The following is a 27,831-nucleotide window of genomic DNA, read 5'->3' as shown; positions in this document are numbered from 1 at the left end:
AAAGATACATAGTTGGAAAGTAAGCATAAGAAAGGATGCTCCACATTGTTATGTCATCAGAGAAATGCAAATTAAAAGAATGAGCTACCACTACACACCTATTAAATGGCCAATATCCACAGACTGCTAACATCAGCGTTCAGGAGGATGTGGACTCTCACTCAGTGATGGTGGGATACAAAATGGTACAGCCACTGGGAAGACAGCTAGGTGGTTTCTTACGAAACTACACATACTCTTCTCAAACAATCCAGAATTCCCGTATTTACCCAAAGGAGCTGAAAACTTACGTCTGTACAAAAACCTGCACATGGATGTTTATAGCCATTTTACTCATAATTGCCAGAACGTGGGAGCACCCAATATGTGCTTCAGTAGTTGAATGGATAACTAAACTGTGGTGCACTCAGACAATGAAGTATCTATTATTCAGTATTAAAAAGAAATGAGTTATCAAAGCAATGAAAGACAAGGAAGAACCTTAAATGCATATTACTAAGTGAAAGAAACCAATATGAAAAGGCTACGTACTGTATGATTTCAACTACATGACATTCTTGGAAAAGGCAAAACTATGGAGACAGTAAGAAGATCAGTGGTTGCCAGGCGGTGGGACAGATGAATAGGCAGAGCAGAGTATTTTTAGGGCAGCGAAAATACTCTTTATAATACCATAATGATGGCTACATGATATTTTACATTTGTCTAAATCCACAGAATGTTCTAACACTAACAGTAGACTCTAAGGTAAACTGAACTTTTGGTACTATGATGTGTCAGTGTTGGTTCATCAGTTGTAGAAAATGTCCCACTCTGGTGCAGGGTGTTGATAATGGGGGAGGCTATGCATGTTTGGGGTCAGGTAGTATATGGGAAGTCTCCGTCTCTACCTTTCAATTTTGATATGAACCTAAAATTATTTTAAAGAAATACAGTCTTAAAAAAAGCCACTTGAGAACTTGTGCTGCAGCCAAGATGGTGTTAAGTCTACTAAAGCCTTTGCCTCCCACTGATTATAAATAAAAACTCAAAACAAAACACAAAAAAAAACAACTACTGAAAAACTCTGAAAAGAAAAGAAGGCAGACTGGGGAGGACCGTCAACACCTGAAAAGAAGATCCATATGGAAGTGAGTTTCCTGGATTTTCCCTTTTCTCTGTGGCCTTAAGCTGAAGGTGGGCACTCACTGGTGTGCACACAGCCAAAACTCTGGGAGAAACTCTGTCTTTCTAACCAGAAGATCAGAGTAAAGGGGTCTCTGTGAGCTGGAGTATGTGTGTGGGGGGGAATCCTTCTTTTTCTTTTTTCTTTTACAGCTCACCCACAGTGGGTTCCTACCAGAGTCGTGTGGTGGGCAGTGCCAGAAGCTAAAACTTCATTAGAAATCTTTCTATCTACAGAAAGTGGGAAAAGGGCTCTTTAAGGTCTAAAGAGGATGGGAGAAATCCCTAGTTTTTCTCCTTCTCTTTTTTTCTCTGCCCACTTTGCCAGAAAGATGAGCCCAATGGTGATAACCATGTGGCTATCAATCAACTTTACTTAATTAACATTTATAGAACACTCCACCCCCAAAGGCAGAATACATATTCTTCTCAAGTGCACCTGGAACATTAACTAAGATAGACCATATTTTTGGCTATAAATAAAAACTGTAACAAATATAAAAGAACTGAAACGACACAAAATATATTTTCTGACTATAATGGAATTAAATTAGAAATCAGTAACAGAAACATCTGAATGTATTTGAAATATTCCAAATATTTGGAAATTGAACCACACTCTTCTAAATAATCCATGGGTCAAAGAAGACATCACATGGAAGATTAGAAAACATTTAATTGAATGAAAATGAAAACATATCAAAATTTGTGGTCTGCAGTTAAAGCAATGCACAGAGGAAAATTATTGAATTAAATGTTTATATTGAGAAGAATGGTCTCTAATCAATAACCTATGCTTCTATCTTAAGAAACTAGAAAAAGCACAAAATAAATTCAAATTAAGCAGAAGAACAAAGAAGAAAAATCAAAGGGACTGAAAACAGAAAAACAATATAGAAAATCATGGAACTAAAAAAGCAGTTCTCTGAAAAGATCAATAAAACTGATAAACCTTGAGCCAGACTGACCAAGAAAAAAAGATGACACAAATTAACAATACCAGAATGACAGAGGGAAAGCACTACAGACCCTACAGACATTAAGAGAATATGCTCCTAAAAGATGTATGTTGTTTCCAGATACAAACTGTTCATTTACTATGTAACATAAAAATCATTTGCCACTCAACTTTTACCTTGTTGAAGGTCTTTCCACATACTCTCACATTACTCCTAACAAAAAGAGAATGAGATTCTAATCTTCAACTTTTACCAAACCCTTGGACATTTATTATTTCTAAATGCTTGTGAATGATAATTACTCAACAATGTAAATAGATTTTCTTTTTAGCTCTTTCCAAATTGTTACTCTAATCAAGTCTTTAAAAGCCTTAGAAAAATATTACATCACTGCACAAGAAGCCTCAAATACTTTTTGATAGGAGGGACAGTATAAATAAATAAAAGTTCCAACACTGTCCCTCCTTCTTCTTAGGCCTTTCTAGGGAGGAAAAAGTAACTATTGTGTTATATTTCTCTACATGGTCTTTCCAGCATTATATTCTCCTTAGGCCAAGTGTTCCAACTTCAAAAAAATAAAATTTGGAAAATTCTAGTGTTTCAGGGGGCAGGGCAGAAGGTAAGAGGAAGGCAACTGGTAAAAGCACTGATTGTTCTGGCTTCATGTAGGGAAAAGACGAATGGTACCCAATATGTACGAAGGCGATTGAAGGTGATTCAACCAATTCCTTGAAAAGTACAAATGGTCACAACTCACCTCATATAAAATAGATCATTTAAATAACCCTATAAGTACCAAAAAAATACCAGGTTAAAAATGAAAAAAATCTTCCCCCCAAAGAAATCTCTAGACCCAAATGATTTCACTAGAGAATTCCACCAAACATTTAAAAAAATTACCACCAATTTTACCCAATATTTTCCAGAAAAATAGTGGACAGACCCCATTCCAATTCATTTAAAAGACAGTTTTACTCTGATACTAAAACCAAAGATAGTAAAAAACCCTGCAAACTATAAACCAATATCCCTCATGAATGTAGATGCAAAAATTTTTAGTAACATTTTAGCAAATACAATTCAGCAACATATAAAAAAAATTATACACCAGGACCAAGTGGGGTTTATTTCAGGAATGCAAGGCTGGTTCAGTATTTGAAAATAAAATAAAACAATGTAATCTACCGTATTGACAGGCTAAAGATGAAAACTCACATGATCCTATCAACCAATACAGAAAAAGCATTTGATAAAACTCAATACCTATTCATAATAAAACTCTCAGAAAAACAGGAGGGGTACTTCGTTGACTTGATAAATCACATTTATATAACTCTGCAGCTACCATCATACTTAATGGTGAAAGCTTGAATCTTTTCCACTTAAGACCAGGAATATGGCAAGGATGTCCACTTACATCACTGTTATTCAATATAGCACTACAAGTTCTTGTCAATGCAATAAGCAGTACTGTAAGGAAAAGAAATAAAAGTAAACACTACAAAACAAGATATAAACCTCTATTTGCTGGTGACATGATTATCTATTTAGAAAATCCCAAGAAATCTACAAAAAATGAAACAAATTTAAAAAATCCCTCCTAAAACCTTGTATTTGACAAGTTCAAACCTTGTATTTGACAAAGGACTAGTGTCTAGAATATATATTTTAAAAGAACCCTCAAAACTCAACAGTAAAAACAGTCTAAATAGAAAATGGGCACAAGCCATGGATAGGTTATTTCACTGAAGAGAATATGGATGGCAAATACATGAAAGATGTATTAGGTATTAAGGAAATGTAAAATAAAACCACAATGAGATTCACTTCCTAAGTATCAAAATGTCTAAAATGAAAAACAGTGACAATACCAAATGCTAGTGCACAGAGGATGCACAGAAACTAGATCACTTATACACTGATGGTGGAATGTAAAATGGAACAGCCACTTTAGAAAAGTTTGGCAGTTTTATAAAAAATGAAACAGCTAATTACCATGCCACGAGATATTGCATCACTGGGCATTTATCTAAAAGAAATGAAGACTTACGATCACACAAAAACCTGTCCAGAAATATTCAGGACATCTTTACTCATGATAGACAAAAATTGGAAACAATGAAGATGTCTTCCAAGAAATGAACAGTTAAACAAACTGTGGAAATCCATACCAGGAATACTACTCAGCAATAAAAAGGAATGAACTGTTGATACACACAACATTTTGGATGAATCTCCAGGAAATTAAGTAAAAAGATCCAATTCCAAAAGGTTACATCCTGTATGATTTCACTTATATAGCCTTCTTGAAATCACAAAATTATAGGAAAAGAGAACAGATTAATAGTTAACAGGGGTTAAGGAGTGGGGACAAGTAGCTGTGGCTATAAAAGTGCGACATGAACGATCGTGTGGGGATAGAGATGTTCTATATCTTGACTATCAATTCAATATTCTTTTAGTGAATTTACACAACAGTTTTTCAAGATGTTACTACTGGGAAAAACTGGAGTAAAGGATACATGGATTTGATTATCTCTTACAACTGCATGTGAATCTACAATGATCTAAAAATAAAAATGTTTAATTAAAAAAACGTAATTATTTATATGGGTTATGCTTTCCAATAAAAAGAATCTGAGTTTAAAAAAAAGAACATTTAAGTATAATTATGTTCCCAGTCGGTGTAAAAGGCAAAAAAGGTAAAAAACAAAAAAAAACAAACAAACAAACAAAAAAACCAACCAAACAAAAAATAAACATAATTTACAAACTGTTTAAAAATGCAAGGTGGTTGTGGATATAAGGCCAATCTATATACGGCAATCAATGGTGTTAGAAAATAACTAGAAAATCCACTAAAAACATTTACAATAGTGCAAAATAATATCGGATACCAGAAATAAATCTAATCAAAGATGTAAAAGATTTTCATGATGAAAATTACAAAACAGTGCGTAGAGAAATTAAAGACCTAAATAAGTGGAAGGATGTACTACAAATTCTGATAATTGAGTTCACGAACTCATCCTAGAAAAAGTGCTACATACCTCATTGCTGCATATTACTATGGTCACCTTTGAAGTATGCTATGCAGTGATGCCAGCGCCTAGTCCACCCTTCAAAGCAATTTTGGAACTCTTTTTCTGGAATGGCCATCAGAATTGTTGTCGTATTACCCTTGATGTCCTGAATGTCATCAAAATGTCTTCCTTCCAATATTTCCTTTATCTTTGGGTAAAGAAAGAAGTCATTGGGGGCCAGATCAGGTGAGTAGGGAGGGTGTTCCAATACAGTTATTTGTTTCCTGGCTAAAAACTCCCTCACAGACAGTGCCATGTGAGCTGGTGCATTGTGGTGATGCAAGAGCCATGAATTGTCAGTGAAAAGTTCAGGTCATCCAACTTTTTCATGCAGCCTTTTCAGCACTTCCAAATAGTAAACTTGGTTAACTGTCCAGTTGGTACAAATTCATAATGAATAATCCCTCTGATATCAAAAAAAGTTATCATCACCACTGCAACAAGTTCGCAAACTTAACTGTCCAACCTCGTACATTCGCTGATTGGAAAATTCAACATTATTAACATGTCAATTCTCCATAAATTGACTGATGAATTCCATGTAATCCTAATCAAACGTAACAGCAGGTATTTGGTAATTTTTTTTGTATGTGTGGTAATTGACAGATGATTTTTGGAAATGCAAAGAATTCTATGGAAAAGTAAAGGATCTACGAAAAAACAATAACAAAACTGGAGGATTAGATCTAAGAAGAGAAGAGAAAAATGGAACAGAATAGGGAGCCTAGAAATAAACCCACACATACAGATTTGACTGATTCATAACAAAATGCATCTATAATTCACTGGGGAAATGGTCTATTAAATAAATGGTTCTGGGTCAATTGGATCTCCATATGTAAAAAAACAACAACAAAAAATCTCTTGACCCACTATCTCATACTAGTCATACAACGAAAGTCAGAGAACGATAGTCAGATCATAAACCTTCTAGAAATAAATACAGAGGATGGATCTTCATAACCTTGGGGTGGAAATATATTTAAAAGGATACAAAGAATTAACCATAAAAGATGAATAAAATGTACTTCATTAAAACTAAGAATTTATGCTCATTAAAAGAAACTATTAAGCATGTGAAAAGGTAAGCCAAAGATTGGGAAAAGGTACTTGCAATACATGCATCTGACAAAGGATTTCTATCCAGAATATATGAAGAATTTGTACAAAACCTAAGAAAAAGACAATACAATTTTTAAACAGGCAAAACACTTGAGTAGTATTTCTTAAAAGATACCCAAATAGTCACTAGCATATTAAAAGGTGCTGAACATCACTATATACCAGGGAAACAAAACTAAAATCACAGGGAGGTATCACTAGAATGCTATCAGAATAGCTAAAATTTAAAAAAAAATGACAATATCAAACATTGGCCAGGATGTGGAACAATTGGAACTCTTAGTGGTGGAAGAGTACATTGGTACAACTACTTGGGAAAATCATTTGGCAGTATTTACTAACGCAGAACATACGCATTTATGACCCAAGAATTCTACTCCTAGGTATACACCAAGAGAAAGAGTATATAAAAGATACAAGTATACTAGAACGTTCATAGTAGCATTACACATAACAATCCCTACCCAGAAAATATCCAAATGCCCACCCACGGAATGAAACCATGGAATATTCATACAAGGGGACTAGTGCACCTCAGTGAAGAATTAACAATTGTTACAAGCAACATGGATGAATCTCCCAAAGAGGGTGCTGAAAGACAGAAGCCAGAAGCTCAATAACAGGCAAAACTAAATGTGTTGTTCTGTGAGCATGGAAGTGTCCGGGCTGGAACATGAGGAAACCAGTGGAAATGTTGCTTGAAATGTCTGTCTTACACCTTCATCTGTGATTTGGTTACATAGCGTGTGAACCTCAATAAAAAAACAAACTGAAATAGAAAAAAAAAAGTCAATAAATAAGACAATTACCTAAAAGATTTCCTCATTAAAACAGGAGTAGTAAAAATAACCTTCAAGACAAGAACTGAGTGAGCATGCATGTTGGGGTTTAAGGTTATGGGGTTTCAGTTACCTAAGTGCATGAGGAAGTCGATCAGTTTATTACTCAGCTGAATACTGCTTATCAATTTTAAAGTTCCGAGCAAGTCCTATCATGTTTAATTTATGCTCACAATTGGCTAAAGACTGAAACAAAAGAAATATTAATACTAAAGTACATTATTGGAAATAAAAATGATAATTCTGAACATTTTCTTTATTATCAGATCTATAAATTGCATCTGTCTGATCACAATTCTTTTCGGGCGTATGAAGATATCATGGTACTTTAAATATCCATGTTAGAAAGAAAAAAATATGATGACTACATTGAATCTGGCTTTTTATTTACTAGAAATAGAGATTATCCACACAAGTAATGTATTATTTTAGGAAGAAGTGTTCGCAACTAGAAGCCTAAGACTTTGTCCTTTAGGAATCAAATGCAAAAATTGTCTGAATAAACCAGTTGATTCTCTTTTTTCTTTTTAAAGCACAATATCTAAGATATCCAGAATAATGTAGAGGAAAGCTGTCGTTGATATTTGATACTTTAATGTGTAGCTAAATTTCAATCTGCATTTTAATGTACAGTCACCAAATCAAAAATATACCATCTAAAAATCTATAAACAAAAGTATGATTCTTCTTATATAATTTGAAGAGCAGGGAAAATGCAAGTTTGGACACATGTAAAGAGCACACAGCTTTCATCTATCAAAGGAACAAAGGTATTCAGGCATAAAACATGCATTTTAACTTTAGTTGAGAGTTGTAATCTGAAACACGTGCATTAAGAAACAGGTCCATCTATTACATTAATATTTGAAAAGACTAAACTGAGTTAATTGCTCAGGAATTTGCAAGTTATTTGAACTGCTATCTAAATTCACATCTGGATGATAGGATATATCTTCTCAGTACTCCTTCATTTCAGAATTCTTGGCAAAAATGTTTATGAATTAAAATTCATATGTATCTGGTACAAAGTTAAAGTTCAATTACGAATACTTGTTTAAAGCTACCTCTGACTGAAGATTTAAAGATTCATCAAAGCTATGAAGAGCCAAGACTTTTTAAGAAGTTTTGAAATTAACAGAAGATTGTATGTCTCGGGAGATTTTTCTACTCTTGTAGTAAGATCTTAAAATATTCCTTATTTCCAATTCACTAAACAGTAATAAGTAAAACTTAAAAAAGAAAACCACTGAATCTCTATCAGCTTTCTAGAAAGCTCAGGTTATCAGATCAATAGAATTAGCATTTCTTTTCTCCAGCAATAAACAGCTTGGGGGAAGATTACATCAATTATACATTACATGTTTTAACTGGTTGGTTCAACTGGCATAAGACTGATTGGTGATGTCTATTAAAAAGGTTTTTTTTCATTTGAACCAGGAGAAATAACAGGTGACAGATAGAAAAGACAAAAACAAAACAAATGCACAATGAAGTAAGGAGCTGGAAACTATCATTATTGGCAGAGATTATGGTAAATAATGAGCCAATGGAGAATGATGAGCTACAGATACTTTGACAAGATTCAAGCTAACACTGAAGTAAAAGAAGTTGGAAACAGGAAGTCATGGTGGGAGCAAGGGAGAATGAGTGGAAAGCAGAAAGTCTTCAGCAGTCTCTAGTAGTAATCAGGTTTAGGATGAGAAGCTGTAACAACGAGTCTAGCACTGTGTTTTCCCGAAAATAAGACCTAACAGGACCATCATCAGCTCTAATGCATCTTTTGGAGCAAAAATTAATATAAGACCTGGTATTATATTATACCCAGTATTATATTATATTATACCCAGTATTATATTACATTATATTATATTATATTATATTATATTATATTATACCCAGTCTTATATGATAGTAAAATAAGACCGGGTCTTACATTAATTTTTTGTTCCAAAAGACGCATTAAAGCTGATGGTCCGGCTAGGTCTTATTTTCGGGGACACACGGTGTACTCTGATCATAGGGGATGGGCAGAGCAAGAAATGGATGTGAGAAAATCTGTCCCTTCATTTTCATTCCCACTGCAAACACCTTTTCATTTCCAAAAAAACTCATATCTGAGCTATACAAGTCTCTTAATTATTCAAACTTCCAATGTCTCACCACTCTGTTCTATCCTACAGGGCACATTGTCTTAAAACATTCCTTTTACACAGTCCTCCCCCCATTTCCCTAACCCTCCACCTCTGAGAAATACGGGGTACTCTACGATGACCTGATGAAGTCTATCCCTATGTTAACAGTCGATGCTAACCACAATTTAGTCTCGGGCTAACATCAAGATGGAATGCACTGCAAGGGGGAAAAAACTAGATCTGGATTTAGAAGACCCAGAAATAAGTCCCAGCTTTGCTCTCAGACATGTCATGTGACCTTTCTGAGCATCAGGTTTCTTTTCTGTGAAACAGAAATATTAACGATACTTAGGTATTATGTTAAGGAAGCTGAGGGTGGTAACTTACTAATCTTAGCTGTCATCAGTAGAGCGTTTAGTAGGTACCAGACACTACACTAAGCAGGCCACATGAATTATCCATTAAAGTATTATGGATACTGTAAAATACTACAGAAATGCTAATTATTCTTTTCTAAATTCTCTCAAACCATTAGTGAGTTCTAGACTCTTAATTGTGGTGATATATCTGTAAAATTTTTTACTTAATATCTTATCTCCTATCTCTGGCTCCCATTCCCCTGGCAAAGATGGACAAATCTAACCATCTAGCCTGAAGATCATTAATCCTTATGGAAGAGATTTAAGAAAAACAGGATAGATACTATTCCCTCTAATCAGAGGCTGACACTTTACCATCTTCTTTAAAACAGAAGTGTCTTTCTTTTCCTATTCATATTCTTGATCCAAATATTGCTAAGTCACTAGATATGAGCCACTGCTCTGAAGCCCTAGTAATACAATGTGGAATAATAATAGCATTAATAATAATAATAATAATAATAATAATAATGATACTGATAATAGACAACAAAACTCTGAATAGAACTAGGAGTCCTGAAATAAAGTCTTCTTTCTGCCTTAAGCCAGCTGTACTACCTTTGAAGTTAGATCTGGGACCTCAGGAAGGCAAGGGCCACGTATGCTTTCTATGCAGCTGTATCTCCAGTGCTGGAATCGATTCTTGATATAGGCATACAAAATAGAATGAGTTAATGAAGTGATGATATTCAAATATGACAGTTTTTGCATGCAGCCCATAGTGAAAATGCCACAGAAACAATGCAAACATATCCATGGTCACCAGGCTGAAAAAGCATTTTTGGATGTACACTGTCTACAATGTTTTATTTTTTATCCTTTATCATGGCTTGCATTAGATTCTGAAATGCTCAAACTGATTAGCAACACGGGGTCTCCAGAGATTTGGGAGGAAAATTGCAAAAATACAGAATGTAATGACCCAAAGGGACCTTTATTGATAAATTCAACCAATATCTACTGAGTGTTTTCTATGTGCCAGGGGCTGGATGTCAAAATTGAGCAGATTACCACCGAATACATGGTGGTATTTTCCTAACATAAATTAGATGGTATATGTTAACTCCTTTCTGAGCACTACACACTACAGGTACAACAGGGAGTTGTACAGGCAGTGTGCACTATTATAAGCAGCTGCAAAGGGCATACACATATATATACTTAGACTTTCTGCTGAAAACCAACTTTCATATGTTAGATTCCTAAAATTAAATGTGATCTTAAAAGTGCAGTTAGTCGTGTGTGGGCAGGAGCAGTAAAATGACACAGGACAGATAAATTGTGAGGGCAGATGGTAGGTGCTTGCACCAATTTGCCGCCTTTTAAGAGTTAAGATGCATTCATTCATTCACTTATCACTTACTTTCAATAAATATTTTTTAACATTTTCACAGAAAAATCCAAAGGATCAATAGTACTCTTTTATCAAGATAATTTCTAAAATATCAACATTTATCTAAAATATTTTATTTTTCCATGTAACTATTGTGGTATAAAAAACTACCCCAGAACTTGGTGGTATAACTGTTTGTTCTATTTTATGATGGTGTGGGTCAGGAATTTGGACAGAGCTCAGTTGGGTGATTCTTCTGCTCCAAGTAGTATTTACTGGGCTCACTCAGTGGTATTCATCCAGGGCTGGGCTGCGTGGAGGGTCAAAAATGGCTTCCGCACAGGCCTCCCACAGGCCTCTGACTGGGCCCTGCTGACAGGGTAGCTCCCTTCCCCTCTCCACGCAGCCTCATGGCCGCTTCACATGTTCTCTAGCAAGGTAGCTGGACTTCTTACATGACAGCTTGGGCTCCAAGAGACCACGGTGGAAGGTGTCATTCCGCTTAGAGACTACGCCCCAAACTGGCTTAGCATCACTTCTGCCATATTCTATTGATTAAAGCAATCATGGGCCAGCCAGATTCAAGGGGAGGAGAACTAGATCGTACTTTTCCCCGGAAATTGTTTCAAAGAATCTGCAGCTGTCTTTAATCCAGTTCACTTAGAAAAAAAGATGGCATCTTTAAAAATTGAACAAAATTTCTAGTTCACGAGGAATTGTTGACCTAAATTAACAAACGCAGTGAGTCATGTGTGGGCAGGAATAGCAAAATGACACAGGACAGATAAATTGTGAGGGCAGATGGTAGGTACTTGTATCAATCTTCCATCTTTTAAGAGTTAAGATAAAACCATTCATTCACTCCTCACTTACTTTTAATAAATATTTTAGAAAAATATTTCAGTTTTCCAGATAATTACTGCTGCGTAAAAAACTACTCCCGCTAGCTCCATTGGGCACTAGTTAATCTATTGTTTTCTCAATTTTCCATATATATCAGTTTACTTTTCTAATGCTTTCTAAAATAATAATTCTGCTCAAACCATTCTATAACTAAATACAAATAGAAAATAAGATTTCATTTCCAAGGAGAATCTAAGTACAACAAATAAATACAGATGCTCCTTAAATCACTCCTGGTAAATTCATCTAAGATGAAAATATCTTAAGTCGAAAATGCATTTAATATGCCTAACCTACCAAATATCATAGCGCAACCTAGCCTACCTTAAATGTGCTCAGAACTTTTACATTAGCCGACAGTTGGGCAAAATAACCCAACACAATGAATCCATGAGAGAGCATGGGCTGTTTACCCTGTGATCACAGGCTCACTGGGAGCTCAGCCTGCTGCCCAGGGCCAGCTCCACAAGAGAGTATCATACCATTTATCGCTAGTTGGGGAAAGATCAAAATTCAAAATTCGAAGTGCGGTTTCTATTGAATGTGTATCACTTGCACCATCATATAGTGGAAAAATCTTAAGTTGAACCATCTTAAGTTGGGGATTGTCTGTACATAATTTTTGGCATTAATCTTACACACAAATGTTTGACTTTCTATGATTTAGAGTGCATCAAAAATTTATTAGAAAAAGGCCTAGTAAAAGCAATGTTTTTGGTGGAAAATATTTTGAAACTTAAGAAATCAAATTGTTTTAAAAATGTACTTCTCTTTCTCTCTCTGTGTGTATCTATATATATATCTATATATCTATACATAAAACTCAACATTGACAAATATATATATATGCATTGATAGTACATTTTGGTATCCAGGAGGACAAAGATATTACAGTATCTTGTACTTATTTTGCATAACGCCCAGGGCAATGTTATGTAAATGAAGTGGCTAAAACCGTAGTATTTAACAATGATAGTGATGACTTCTATGCAAAGACAGATAAAACTTCTTCTGGAATCAATTTATTGAAAAGCTCTGTACACACACACACACACACACACACACACACACACAAAGATTAAAAACCTTATCTTTACCCCATGCAGTTTTTAGTATTTATAAAAAGGTCTACTATCACCATCATTTTTGAAAAAAAAAATGTTATTTAACAGATATTTACTATTATATGCCCGACTGCTTTTTTGTATTTTTCATATTTAAAATATATGTATTAAAAATAATCACAATTGTTTGAATCACAAAAACATACTGTCACCTTTAATAGCCAACACAGTCTCCAGGGAAGGGAAAGACACGACACACTCAGGGTCTATGCTCTAAATTCTATACCACCCTGTACTAGCACTTCAGACACAGAGGAGAAAGCAATGGAAAAAATGGAATTGTGATACTAGATAAGCTATATAACTTATCTAGACATGGAAAGGCGACTGAGTCTCATTCCTAAGAAATCATGAGGCAGTATACGGTTTTATAAAGTCTGATGAATGCCTGGGTTTCATTACTACTTCTGTAATCATTATTGATATTTTAGTGTTACTACATAAAGAAACTTTCCATTTATTACCTTGTTAGTTATTATATTATACCCATATTGCAGATGAGGAAATTAAGATGTTAGCTTGCCCCTAAATACATAACTAGTAAGTGCTGGAGCTCAGCTTTAATGAGAGTAACACTGTCTTCACAGAACAGATGATGAGATCAGTATGCACAATAAAATAAACTACTGAATTACATCAATTATGTATAGTATTTGTTATGTTCATTGAAAACCGAAGGATGGATGTATTTAGAACAAAATTCTTCATCCAAAAACAAAGAAAAAACACTCTAAGATTTCACTTATGGAGAGCTGTAAAGATACCTAGTAAAGAAGAAAATACTAATATGTACTGAATTATTAATATGATGTAGGATTTCCACATCTGAATTATTAATTTTTAAGAGGCTACTACTAGGAAAGCATGAGAAATAACACTCCTAAATGTTTTAAGTAAAGGTTTACAATGTTTCTCTTGGGTAATTTTACTAACTGATTTTATGATATTTATTATTATGGTCATCTTCATCTATTTTTACTGTCTTAAAGTGAGAGCTGAATCAATACTGTCCTGGACAGATGTAGCAAACCTCTTAAAAAGATCAGTTTCCCAAATCTCCTCAGCAACCTGTTGTAGCAATGGAGAATCCTTGCAATCACATTCTAGTCTGAATCCTACTACCAACAGCCCTTTCGCTGTTCTAAGTTTTCACAAGGCGGGAGCTATGTTGCCTTATCACAATGAATAAAATTACAGAAGTTATGTCCTATTTCTTTTCCTTTTTGAAAACCCGGGCGGCTCCACTCCAGAGGCACTTCAGGCCATTCAGCTTAGTACCAACTGGTCAGAATGCCATTTTATAAAACATGCTGAGAAGGACTGACATCCCCTTGTGATAGAGTTCAGAAGCATGGGTAAAACTAAATGTTTCGATCTTCAGGTTTGAGAAGTGTTGCAACCATCCTCCCAAATTTATGCCCAGGCTCAGGTAACTGAACTTTTCAAATATTAATAGCTAAGTAGAAACCAATTTCCCATCCTGCCTCTTCTATGGGAGGACACTGCCTTATCAGAAGGAACAAAATTACAGAAGTATATACTCGTATTTCTAATATGCACAACAAACAGTAATAAATGCTTCCTCAAAAGATACACTTTATGTATCTTTTTTCCGGTGTCTAAATGTTATCTTTCTCTGTGACAGAAAGCAGCATTTACTATCTCATGTTAGGAAGTATTCCATTTTCATAGCACTCACATAGCATTGTTGGAAACTGGGAAAGTAGGAAGAGAAGATAAAAGTTGTTTCAAAATAGTAAAGATATAGTTCCATTTATTTTTCTTAGAGTTAAATGTTTTTGGATAGCAGTTTTCAAATTGTGGGTGATGATCAACTTACTGGATTAAGAAGAACATTTAAAAACAATGAAATAAAATAGAAAACAATAAAATAGAAAGTATTATAAGCAAAATAGCAAGTGTAACTATTGTTTCATAAAACTTTGGTTTCAGTTACATGTATTTATGCCTGTGTATGCACTGTGTCACAACGTAAAATGTATTTCTTACTGAGGGCCATGATTAAGTGAAAGCTACTGCTGAGTGAATGAACAGAAGTAGAGAGAGAAATGTGTCATTATTTCAATATTTTTTATAGATAACAATTAAAAAATTAAAATTATAAAACACTGATGGAAGAAACTGAAGGAGACTCAAATAAATGGAAAGCTATTCTATGCTCAGGCATTAGAAGAATCAATATTGTTAAAATGTCCATATTACACAAAGCAATCTATGGATTCAATGTAATCCATATCAAAACTCCAATGACATTTTTCACAGAAATAGAACAAACATTTCTAAAATTTGTTTGTAACTACAAAAGACCCCGAATGGCCAAAGAAAGAAGAACAAAGCTGGAGGCATCATGCTCCCTGATTTCAAACTATATTACAAATCTATAATAATCAGTATGGAATTGATGTAAAAACAGACACAAAGATCAATGGAACAGAACAGAGAACATGGAAATAAGCCCGTGAATATATGCTCAACTTATTAATGACAAAGGTGCTAAGAATATGTAATGGGGAAGGACAGTCTCTACAATAAATGGTCCTGGGAAACACTAGACAGCCACTCGCGAAAGAATGAAACTAGATCACTATCTTATACCGTACACAAAAATCAACTCAAAAATGGGTTAAAGACTTGAACGTAACACCCAAAACCATAAAACTCTTAGAAGATATAGGGGGGTAAGCTCCTTGACATCAGTCTTGGCAATGATTTCTTTGGATTTGACACCAAGAGCAAAGGCAACAAAAAGAAAAAATTAACAAGTGGAACTACATCAAATCAAAAAGCTTCTGCAATGTAAAGAAAACCGTCAACAAAATGAAAAGGTAACCCATGGAATGGGAGAAAATATTTGCAAATCATGTATCTGATAAGGGGTTAATATCCAAATTATATAAAGAACTCATACAACTCAATAACAAACAAACAAACAAACAATCAGATAAAACATAAGCAGAGGATCTGAATACACATTTTTCCAAAGTAGACATACGGATGGCCAACAGGTACATGAAAAGATGCTCAACATCACTAATCACCAAGGAAATGCAAATCAAAACCACAATGAGATATCACCTCACACCTGTCACAACAGCTATTATCAAAAAGACAAGAAATAATAAGTGTTGGCAAGGATGTGGAGAAAAGGGAACATGTGGACACTATTGGTGGGAATGTAAATTGTCGCAGCCACCATGGAAAACAGTATGGAGGTTCGTCAAGAAATTAAAAATAGAACTACCATGTGATCCAGCAATTCCCCTCTGGGTATTCATCTGAAGAAAACAGAACCAGTGTTTTGAAAAGATATCTGCACCCCCAGGTATACTGCAACACTATTTATAACAGCCAAGCAATGGAAACAACCTAAGTGTCCACTGATGGATGAATAATAAAAAAATATATATATATGTAAAATCTGGGGTGTCAAAAAAATGTATACACATTTTAAGATATGTTAACACTTTGGTCAACATTGATCAAGCAGTAGTTCGCCTTAATCAGAAGTGTCTGGACGCTGATGGTAACCACTTTGAGCTGATGGTAACCTCTTCCAATTGCAGAAGTCAAACGTGATTTGTATTTTTTTATTATCGGTATATATTAATAGTTTCTTCTTTTCTTAAAATGTGTATTTTTTTTTGGCAAAAAAAATGTGTATACATTTTTACACACACACACACACACACACACAGGAATATTATTTGGCCATAAAAAATATTATTTTGCTATATGTGGCAAAATGGATGGACCTTGAGGGCATTATGCTACATGAAATAAGTCAGACAGAGAAAGACAAATACTGTATGATCTCACATATATGTGAAATTAGAAAAAAAACAAAAACGCAAAAACGAACTCACAGATAAGGAGAACAGACTGGTGGTTGCAGAGGCCAGGCTGGGGTGGTCGTGGGGAAAAAGGAATGGCTGAGGGTACTGAAAAGTACAAACTTCCAGTTATACGATAAATAAGCACTGGGGATGTAATATACACCTAGGTGAGTATAATTAACAATATTTTATTGTATTACATATTTGAAAGTTGCTAATACAGATCATAAAAGTTCTCATCACAAGAAAAATAATTTTGTAACGGTGTGTGATGATGGATGTTAACTAAGCTTATTTTGGTAATCATTTTGCAATATATACATATATAAAATCATTATGTTTTATGAGAAATAACACTCTTAAATGTTTTAAGGTTTACGATGTTACTCTTGGGTAATTTTACTAAGCAAAAAAAACCTAAAACTAATACAATGTTACATGTCAATTATATCTCAATACAAATAACTAAATTTTAAAACCTACAAAAATGAATCAAGGTATTTCTACCAAAAATATCCATTTTGGTATGTTTTCAAATCTTAAACATATTAAACATAGCAAAAACAAAAACGTTACTAAAAAACGTATTAGAAAAAACTAAAAGCAAAATAAAAACCACCACCTATCTTATTCTTCCAGTGATTACATTTCAGCCTTTTGAATAAAAAGAGTATATAATTTACAAATGTACTTAATTTATGCATTGTAATTTATTTTAAGTAGGTTATTCAGAGAGAGTTTTCAGACATGTGTGAGAAGTACATTTCCAACATTAAGTAACCACGTGCATCAAACTTCCAAAGACTTCCAATTGCTGCTTTATGGCTAGACTTCCCAAACCCTGACTTCAATATGATATAATGTTGGTATTTGATTCAGATACCCAGTAACCTTATTTTGACTCACTGGCTTAAAAAAATCTTATTTCATAGCAGTGACCCTTAATTTAAACTAAAACATTAAAATTCAGGATAATCGAGGTGTTTGTTTTTTATTAGAGCTTTCTCACAAGAATAAAATGCAAAATAGTTGGACTATTAGGTATGATATTTTCAGAGGTTTCAATCTTTTAGAAGAATAAAGTTAAATCTATTTAAATAATGTGTTTAGTAAATACCATGTTAAAATCTTCGCAACTAGAAATTAGTTATTTTAAATATTTTGATAACCTTAAACTTTACCAATATATTTATATTTTACATATACACCTCACTAAAATGCAGATGTCAAAAATCATAGCATTACCGTTATTGATACTAGTCTACTAAAAAGACTCAGTTTGATCTGGTAAAGCATAAAGGTATGTTTAAGAAATTTTTCCCTGTCAGGCTGAGAAAAAATTTTAATATAATGAACTACCACTGTCAAAATAACAAATAAATAAAAAGGCAACCATCTATGCCGTATTTCTGCACACCATTAAGATTTCATGATACATTTCATACAGGAATAGTATCTCTGCATTTTACTTTTGTAACTATTCTGTGTCCATCAGTTTGATCTTGTTTGAAAGTCTACTCATATACACAAATATTTTTCAAAAAAAATTTACAGAACTTACAACTCTTTTTATAGCATAGGCCAGAAAAATATTAATACATAAGAAAACCGTAGGTAAGAACAGATGGAGAGAAACAAATAACAGGGCAAAGTTGAAACAGAAGCAAAGGAAACCCTAGAGTGGAATCACACATCCTTCCCCAGGGGCTTAGATTCTAAACACAATGGCTAAGAGAAAAACTGTGTAAAACAAAAATTATCCTTGAAAAAATTTCTTAAATTAAGTAAGGTTTACATGGTTTTATGTAAAGACCATTGACTACGAATGTGTATAAATATATAATCTATGCATTTTAATGTACCACATATAATTTCATAAAAGATAGCATACAGAAATTGCTCAAGTGTATTGCTACTGGAAAACTTCAACACAAAAGAAGACTCCAACTTTGTTGGCACTGTCGTTGATTGTATAATCTCGAGACAGTTTATCAGTTCTTCCACCTCCTCCTTAATGTTTATTGATTAATTATCCAACATTTTCCTAAAGGAGAGCTAGAAAGTCATCATCATCCATCTGCATGGTGGCCTAAAGATTTCTCAAGCAGGGGTCAGTCATATCACCTTTCAAATCACCCATATGTTCTTGTCAAAGGATTTATCAATATTCAGGGACAGTTGATATCTTGTCTATGTTCAGTAGAATGATTGGCTGGCTATTTAAGTTACTTTTGCCCCCTCCCTTAAAAAAAAATCATTATGATTCCTCTGATTATAGATTTTATTGACACAATTATTACCAAATCTTAACTAGACAAGATTTGCATGATCACAGGCTGCTGATTCTTCAAGGTTCATATTAAATTTTACCACTGAGCCAACTAGCTAGAAGTACTCACAGAATGTTAGAACTGGAAATCGTCTACTCCATCTGCAAAGTGAAATTTAAAAATTCCAATCCTGGGATGGCAAAAAAGAAAGCTATATTGTAATTTCTAGTTTTACAATGCAGCAAAAACAAGTTTCCCTTTCAGAAAAAAACTTTGGGATATAAAAAGTGATTTATAGCTAGGTATTAGGCTGTGCCTTGGAGGCCCAGATTCTGATTACAATTTTGGTTCCCGGAGGTGTCAAATTGGGGAAGGAGGTGTTTGTGGAGGAAGGAATCACGGCAGAATCCAGAAGTTTCACTTACTTGGGAGAGACATCACTTGATGTGTTCTCTGGTTTTGTCTCATAGCACCAATATGTTATGGGTCAAGATTGATGTGTAGCAATTAGCAACCTGCCTCTATTTTAGAGGTTTTTATATGGCTACTTATTACAAGGAGAAAAAGTACAAATTGTCATTTAGGTCATTTGAAAGTGATCACTTAAATGATATAGAAATATTAGTAATAGTAATGAAAGTAATAGTAATTATAATAATAATAAATAGCAACTTATTTACTTTGGGTAGTGCAAACCAACAACCCTTTCCACAATCTTTTTCCTAGTCTTAAAAAGTCCCATGCTTTCTAGCCTATTGCAAAGTATGAAGCCTCTATATATCTTACGAGTATAACTCTCAAGTTCTATCCTTGGCAATATTAATTTCTAATTTCTATTCCTGGCCATATCCATTCATCTCCATCCCTCTATACTCTACCGAAAAGATTCCATCAACTCTCTAAATCTGAACTATGTAGATTATTTATACATAAACTGATGTTTCAGGCTTTATTCAAATATTCTAATTACTTATTAGGTGTATCGATCTGGATGGTTACCATCTCCAAAGCTAAAACAATCTCCCCCAGCTATTCTTCCATAACTCTATTCACTCATGTTCAAAATGTCAAGGTTACTTTTGACCTTTCCCTCCCACTCGATTTGATTAACTCATTCTTTATAACATTATTTGCATCCATGCTTTCCTTTCTGTCCCTACAGACACCATGCTAATTCAGAATCTTTATACAGAACTAGACTATCATAATATTTCACAACTATTCCTCCGGACTCTGGTCTACTGCCACTAAACCGAATCACCACATTACTATTTCTAACAATTTTGATCATGGTCCTTGACTAAGATCAAGTCCAAACTCTTTAACCTTCTATAATTTAACTTTACATTTTTTAGCCTTACCTCCTTTCACCCTTCATATAAATTCCTGGTTTAGCCAATCTGGTCTATTTAACAGCTAACAAACATATCTTATGCATTTCCATGCCATTTCTTCCATCTGGAAGACAATGTGCTCCTAACTTTTTAAGGTTCATACTAAACTTTACTTCTTCCCACTGCCCCAACTAGATAGAAGAACTCTCAAAGAATGTTGGAGCTGAAGGAAGATCATTTACTCCACCTGCAAAATGTCGTTTAAAGAATCATCTCTTCCATCTAGAAAATTAAAATGGTTGGGGAAACTGAAGCCAAAGGACAATAAAAATACTTTTCTTTCTGAACACTCGTTCTTTTTAACGTATTTTCCTTGATTGTTTCCTATATACCAGGAACTATTCTAGTCACATGGGATTAGAGTTTAATGAGAAAGACGAACCGCATGTAAATTATCACACAAATAATAAGGCTTTCACGAGTGCTATCTGAAGAGGGAAGCGGGGTGTCACTTAAGTCTGAAGTACAGGTGGCTGAGAAAAGGGGTGTGGCGGGAAGTTAATTAGTGTGGGAAGCTGGGGAGGAGCTAATTCAGTTGGGGAGGAGGCTCCTCGGAGCAGTAAGCCTTTCAAGCAAGGGCAAAAGAGTGAGTAGGAATTAACTCTAAAGAAGGGTAGATGATTTCCACCGGTAGAAGGGAAGCTCAGAGAGAGGCACTTTCAAGAGACTGAGAGATTTGGGTGCTGGAATCTAAGACATTGAAGAGGATTGCAAGAGGTGAGGTTACCAAGGCAGGGAGGTTGGACAAGAGCACCTTCTCCTGGGAAGGTCAAGTTGAAGATTGCTGGGCTTTTATCCTGAGAACTACAGAACTTGACTAGCACATTGCAAGGTACTTCAAGTCAGAACCATGGCTTGCCCTGAGAGGAATGAGAGAAGAGATTATGAAATCAGGAAGAATACTAGTTTTATTTCACTTGAAACATTTTCTGTATCCCTATTACTCTTACCTGTGTGATATTGTTCAAAGTCCAGTTAAAAAAATTGAGCATATGAATTTATAAATACAGTCATTTTCAGTTACAACTTACAACCATCTTCCTGCCCACATAGCTTTGACAAGAGGTTGTGTATGTCTGTGTACCTGTAAATACTTAAGGGAGTATGGGCCTGTTTTATATTTTTTAAAAGCAAAACATTCTATACAATAACAATCCAATGAAAAGCTCCGTTTCACTGTTTGGCCATACATTAGTGCTAGACTTGAAGTTAAATATTCATTTTCCTGCCCTTTCCCATAAGATCCTTATTAAGGGAAAATACTTTAAGAACACCAACAAAATTTTTCCAATGATTGTTTTAATCCTAATTGCTATTTAATCTCATCTTGTCTACACTAGATAATGAATTTCAAAATGCAATCACAAATTTATTTCCTCTAATATTACATTTATATTAAGAATCATTTTAAAGAGGGTAGGGTAACAAAGTTATTATTAATAAAACAACAGCTGGAATTTTGGAGCAATTTCTTTGTTCAAGGTATTATGTCGGGCACCTTAGAATACATGATCTCACTTAATCCTAAAAAAGACTCTAAGAGGTGCATGTTATACTCTATTTCACAGATAAGGAAACTGAGGCTTAAAGACACAAGCATTTCCTCAAAATATATACACTTTAGACATCTGCTGTCCAATATGGTGGCCTGCAGCCACATGTGGCTACTGAGCACTTAAAATATGGCTAGTCTGAATTGGGATGTGCTGTAACTGTAAATTACACACCAGATTTTGAAAATTTAGTATGAAAAAGTAAAATACGTCAATAATTTTTAAATGTTGATTATATATTTTTAGATACAGTAGGTTTAAATAAAAGGCATTATTAAATGAAGCTGGAGAAGTAAAAGCTACCAGATTCACAGATCTTAGAAAAGCTACAGAGGCCATGAAAATACCCACTTTATTCTAGTTTGAAACTTAATGGAAAAAATAATATACAAAATTTTAGTTTAGCTATTACAGTGCATATTCAATGAGTTAAGGAGGAGCCATGGGGAAAGGACCTCCCTTGGATCTCGTATGTTCATTAAAAATCCACTTCAGGTAATGCGTTTTTGAGTACCCCCTGAGTACACGTGACTTGGTCCTTGTTCTTAATGAGTAGTCTCAAACCTACATGTAACATGATTGTGTCTAAAATACACTTACAACTATATTTCTGTAAATGTCTTCCAATTTAGGGCCATAGGTAGGATTATGTTGGAGAAAGAAAATGACACTAATCAAAATTATTAGCAATTATTAACTAATTATAAGAACCAGACAAAACTGTAATGTGTAATTAAATAGTCATTAGAAAAATTTGCTAAAACTTTGATGTAAGATAATATGTTACACTTGTAACGCTTGAAATATGGAAAAATACTCAACATAAGAGAAAACAAACATTTTTAAGCCATTTAAGCTACCAGCCATATTTCCAAAACGTATACTTTAGAAGAGAGTTTATATTAGAAAAGAGCTTATCATGCATTAACTTTACATCTGATAATATACTTAAGTTATAGCTTTGAAGAAACTTGTTTTGTTTGCAAGAATGCCTATTTTTTCTTTCCAAAGAAAAAGTTAAACCGCATTCTTTAATGTGAATGGCATATTTGTACCCCTATATGCTAATATTCTCTCAGCCCCACTAAGTTGTTATGATGTCTTCAAATAATTCGATAATCTGTCTTTAAAGTTTCATCTTAATTGCAGAGTTCATTTTTCTAAAACGCCTTGGCACCATTCAATCTTTCATGAGATGAGAAAAGTCTCTTTCCTCTCGATTTGACATTTTTACAGTAGGTACATGTGTGAGCGATTTTTGCTGTCAAATATTGTAAAGACAAATTTCTGTTGTTGTTGTTGAGTCTGAAAATGTCTCCACTATACAGGCACAGCCACCCTCTCCCTAACCCAAGCCTACCCACTCCTCACCCTGCCTCCAAGTTTTAAACTTTGTTTCCTTCGAGGCTCTGCCACAAGCGCTACTAATAATATCCAAGAGACAAAAGCGCTGTGCTGTGGTCCACGGGATGCCAAATTTGAGTTGTGACACAAAGCACTAAAATTTGAGATTCAAGATGATGATGATGGTGATGCTGGCAAAAAGAAAAATTATTATAAAGCATAAGACCCCAAAGCCAAGTCCCTAGATAGCTCCCCCTGTCCACGGCCACCCCAGAGCACGGGGAGGGAGATCTGGCCCCGGGACGGTGGCTGCCGGCTAAACCGCGAACCCCGCTGCCCGCGCCCCCGGCCCTCTCACCGCTTCACTCGGATGATCTGGTCCCGCATGGGCTTGATGTCCTGGAAGCTCTGCTGGTTGACGAGGCTGTAGACGAGGATGAAGCCCTGGCCGTTCTTGATGTACAGGTCCCGCATGGACGCGAACTGCTCGGTACCCGCAGTGTCCAGGATCTCCAGCACCGACGGCGACGAGTCCACCTCGATTTCCTTGCGGTAGAAGTCCTCGATGGTGGGGTCGTATTTCTCGATGAAGGTGCCGGTCACGAACTGCACGGTCAGGGCGGATTTGCCGACCCCGCCCGAGCCCAGCACCACCACTTTGTACTCGCGCATCGTCCCTCCGCGGCCGCCGCCGCCACCGCCGCCCGCGACATAGACCTACGCCCGCCGCGCAGAGCTCTCGGACCCTGCCCCGGCGGCCGGCACCGCTGCCTTCCGCGGCCGCCCCCACCTCACAGCCGTCGCGGCCCCCCGGGCGCCGGCGGAGGGAGCAGCGGCCCAAGACATGGACCGATCCCGGCGGCAATGCGGCCCCGCGGGTGCCGGCAGGAACTAAGGACGAGCAGCGAATGGAAGCCGCCGGAGCCGCCCGAGCCGCCCGAGCCGCGGGCCCGCAGTGCTGCCCGCCAGCCCCGCCCCTCACGCCTCCACGCCCAGCTTCCCTCCTGCGGCCGCCGCCGCCGCCGCTTTCTCCGGCGCCGTAGCGCGCACCCCAGCCGGCGTTTGAGCCGCAGCGCTGTCGGGGGCGGGGCCCGGCGACCCGGGGCGGGGCCCCGGGGCGCAGCCCCGCCCCTGTTCCCCAGTCGCCTAGGCGACCAGTCTCGCGCGCTCCCGGGAGGCTCTGCGCAGCGCGGAAGCCTCTGCCCCGGCTTGGATAAACAACCACCTTGGCCACCCAACGCCACCCCACCCCGCACTCTCCGTCGAACCCCAGTCACTGCATCTGAGCATGCGCAGTTTTTCCGCCTGAGACGGGAACCGCATCAACCTGAGAATCCCACGCTCAGAATTTGGCAGAGACAAGATGTTAAAAGGAGCAGAACGATCTGCAGCAATCTCTGGAGTGAGGAGTCAGAAAAAGAGACGGCCAAGGTCCAAGAAGAGGCCTTGACATGAGGGTCTTGCCCGACACCACCCAGGCTGTCAACATTCCTGAGAGCTTTGGTTTTATCTTGTATACACAGAACGAGAAGCTTTGCTTAAGGGTCCGAGCATAAACACAACCAAATGAAGCTTAGTTTTCAGTATCAGGACACTGAGTGAGAGGTGACAGGCCTCTGCAGCCCACTGCTCGAGGCGGTGAAGGCCAGAGACTGTGGAAGCCGGACCCAACCCGGTGACGTCGCCAGGAGTCCCGCCCACCTTCCCTCCACCCCCGCCCGTCTTTAGTGCCAGACTGTAGTGGAGCTCTTCCCACGCCCTGTCTGCTATGGGTACTTGGAAAACCGGGAGCGCGGAGTCCCGAACCGCAGCAGAGGGCCGGGGGAGAGGTCATAGCAACAGCCCGCTGGGGGACCTAGTAGGGAGCTGGGATTCATTCCAGCCAACCAGACCATGTCTCTGGACCCGATGGTACCATTCTCGACCAAAGAGAGCCCCTTCATAACCACGTGACACCCATCCACCAGCCAATGGGGAAAAACTCTAGTCGCAGGATAAGCCAACACACCTCCCACTGCCTGGGCCAGCTGGGCGTTTGCTCCTGCGCACACTCTGCCAACCAATCGTAGGTGAGCTGAAGAATGACGAAGGCTTGAACTGAGCCAACCAGAATTCGCGATGTCCTTGCCACCAAGGGCAGGTAGTATGGAAGCAGGAGCCGAGCTGGTGGGGTTTGGGAGGGGTCAGAGATTGAGGGGCCGGTCGCTGAGCCTTATTCAGGCAAGGGAACAAGATGTGTTTCAGACAAAAGTGATGAATTCCGGTTTTAACTTTTGTCCCCGTGGCATTCTGCCTAGATGATGGGCATACAAATAGTGCTGAGGGATACATGGGATGAATCGAGAAAACAGAGACTTTTGTCTTTAGGTGAGACATTTCCCGGTTCCTAAATACTGCAGCAGTTGCACGGGTCCTCCGTGCGTGCCTCTTTAAACATTTTTAACAGCTGAGTTTTAAAACTTTATCGTTCTGTTAACTCTTTAGCATTATCTTAGTTACACAGTCTCTCCCACCCATAACGTCAAATTTAGGAGGGGTTATATCCCCAAACGTTTCTGGATATTTTGTAATAACTGGTTATTGGATTTATGTTCCTTAAACTATGTCGTTCTTGAACTATTCTACATCCATTCATTACCATCTCACATTTCTTGGGAATAATAAATTTCTGTAGTTCTAATGTTTGATGATGGCATACCTCTTTACCCTTTCTCTGCTCCAGAAGATCATCATGTAGAGAGGATTTTGGTCTGAGATCCTTGAAAAACCAGGTGTTCTTTTACCATCTTTTCTGTCAATTATCAGACTACTACAAAGACGTACTCAGATTTAGCAGTGTCCTACAGCTTTGTTGCTCCATTATGTTAGAACGGATTACTTACATTTTCATTACCTTGCTATAGTATAACACATACCAAGTTTGTTTTTAAACAATGGAGGGCAAGTGTCCTGTCAAAATATGCAGTAAAATATTATTCAATCATTATTTCTTGGTTACATATCATCAAAAAAGGAGAGGTATCTAAGCTACCAGAATTAGCAGTGAAGGCAATTTGCAAAAGAACTAACAATCAGAGGAATGTTTTAAGACAATTGAAACCAAAGAGGATCTGATATCTCATTCTAAACTAGTAATGTAAATAAATGAATTAAAATGAAGAGAACTCACATAGATATGATAAGTGAAATATCGATAAGTGAAACTTCATATCTGAGCTTTTTTGGCAGGGATGTTTCAAGAGAATGTTGTAGATGAACAGAGTGTTCACCTAGCTTTTTAGAAGCCTCACATTTTGTATAAAACTTGTACCCTTATTTGTGGTTACTTTCTCTTAGTAACAGCTACGCTTCTTTCAGAGGAAAGACAGACTGTCTCTTTTAAGATCCAAATTGTGTGTTGTGGTGGTAAGAACTTCCTAGCTTGTTGGGGGGATCAGTAGAGCCAAGAAGCATCAGACTTTCTCTTTGTATAGACCATTACCACCTGTGTAGTACCTTGCATTAAGTGGAGCTGAAAAATCATACACTTTGCAGGGAATAAAGGTCCATTGAATTTTTTTTTAAAATAGAACTTTGCACTGGGATTGTGGGTCCAGAATGTAACCTCAAGCAACTGTTTTCATTTTGTAAGACTCTAGAAGTTGAGAAGCTCTGGATGGAGTGTATTTGATAGAAGTTATCGCGCGCGCGCGCGCGCACACACACACACACACACACACACACAATAGTGATTTGGCTCCCTGGTCACTCTACTTAGCAAATAGAGAATGAGAGGGCTTTTTGGCATTTCTGAGGCTATTTTCCTAGATCTTTCATCAATGCTGACTTTCTTGGTGAGAACTGTAGAGACTAGGTCTTGGGGTAATTACACCTCATTTATATGTCTCTTATTGACAGGCCTCGATTTTCATTCTCAATGCTGCCATAAAAGAAGATTTTTAATCATGAAGAGGGAAAAGAAACATGCGTAGGAGCATATTTCTCACATGTTGTGGATGGTGGTACTTGATTTGAGGCTGTATGTGAAATGCTGTTTGAAGGATTAGCTGCTGTAAGAAAGGATATCAGGATGTGTAGAGAATTTTGAAGATTTGGGTGGAAGCTGGGTCTCCTGATCTCTTACTCATTCCCAGCATGAACTATCTATTCTGACAGTGATTTTAGGGATAAAAAACTATGTCTCCATTCGTTTGTTTATGAGAAAGACAAAATAAAAATGAGATAAAGTGAAATAGAATTTTTCCTAAGAGCTGTAAATCTGTATGATAGTGAAAACTTGGCCCTGTACACTGACACTTCAGGGTCTCTTTAGCTTCAGAAGTGCATTGCTGGGAGATA

The 27,831-nt window shown here is 36.7% G+C and overlaps 1 protein-coding gene across 1 annotated transcript in view; it reads right to left on the bottom strand.

Moving 5' to 3' along the window:
• The window catches only part of RAP2A (RAP2A, member of RAS oncogene family), a 34,175-nt gene extending 9,880 nt beyond the window's left edge, over positions 1–24,295 (bottom strand). Inside the window, exon 1 of the mRNA XM_033104856.1 lies at positions 23,852–24,295. Coding sequence (XP_032960747.1) covers positions 23,852–24,165 — 314 coding nt within the window. The 5' untranslated portion in view covers positions 24,166–24,295. The remainder of the gene's footprint in view (positions 1–23,851) is intronic.
• Positions 24,296–27,831: the final 3,536 nt, after the last annotated feature.

Source organism: Rhinolophus ferrumequinum, chromosome 4, assembly GCF_004115265.2.
Source record: "Rhinolophus ferrumequinum isolate MPI-CBG mRhiFer1 chromosome 4, mRhiFer1_v1.p, whole genome shotgun sequence".
Taxonomy (NCBI): domain Eukaryota; kingdom Metazoa; phylum Chordata; class Mammalia; order Chiroptera; family Rhinolophidae; genus Rhinolophus; species Rhinolophus ferrumequinum.
The sequence above is the reverse complement of the archived record's forward strand: the minus strand, read 5'-3'. Positions and strand labels throughout refer to the sequence as shown.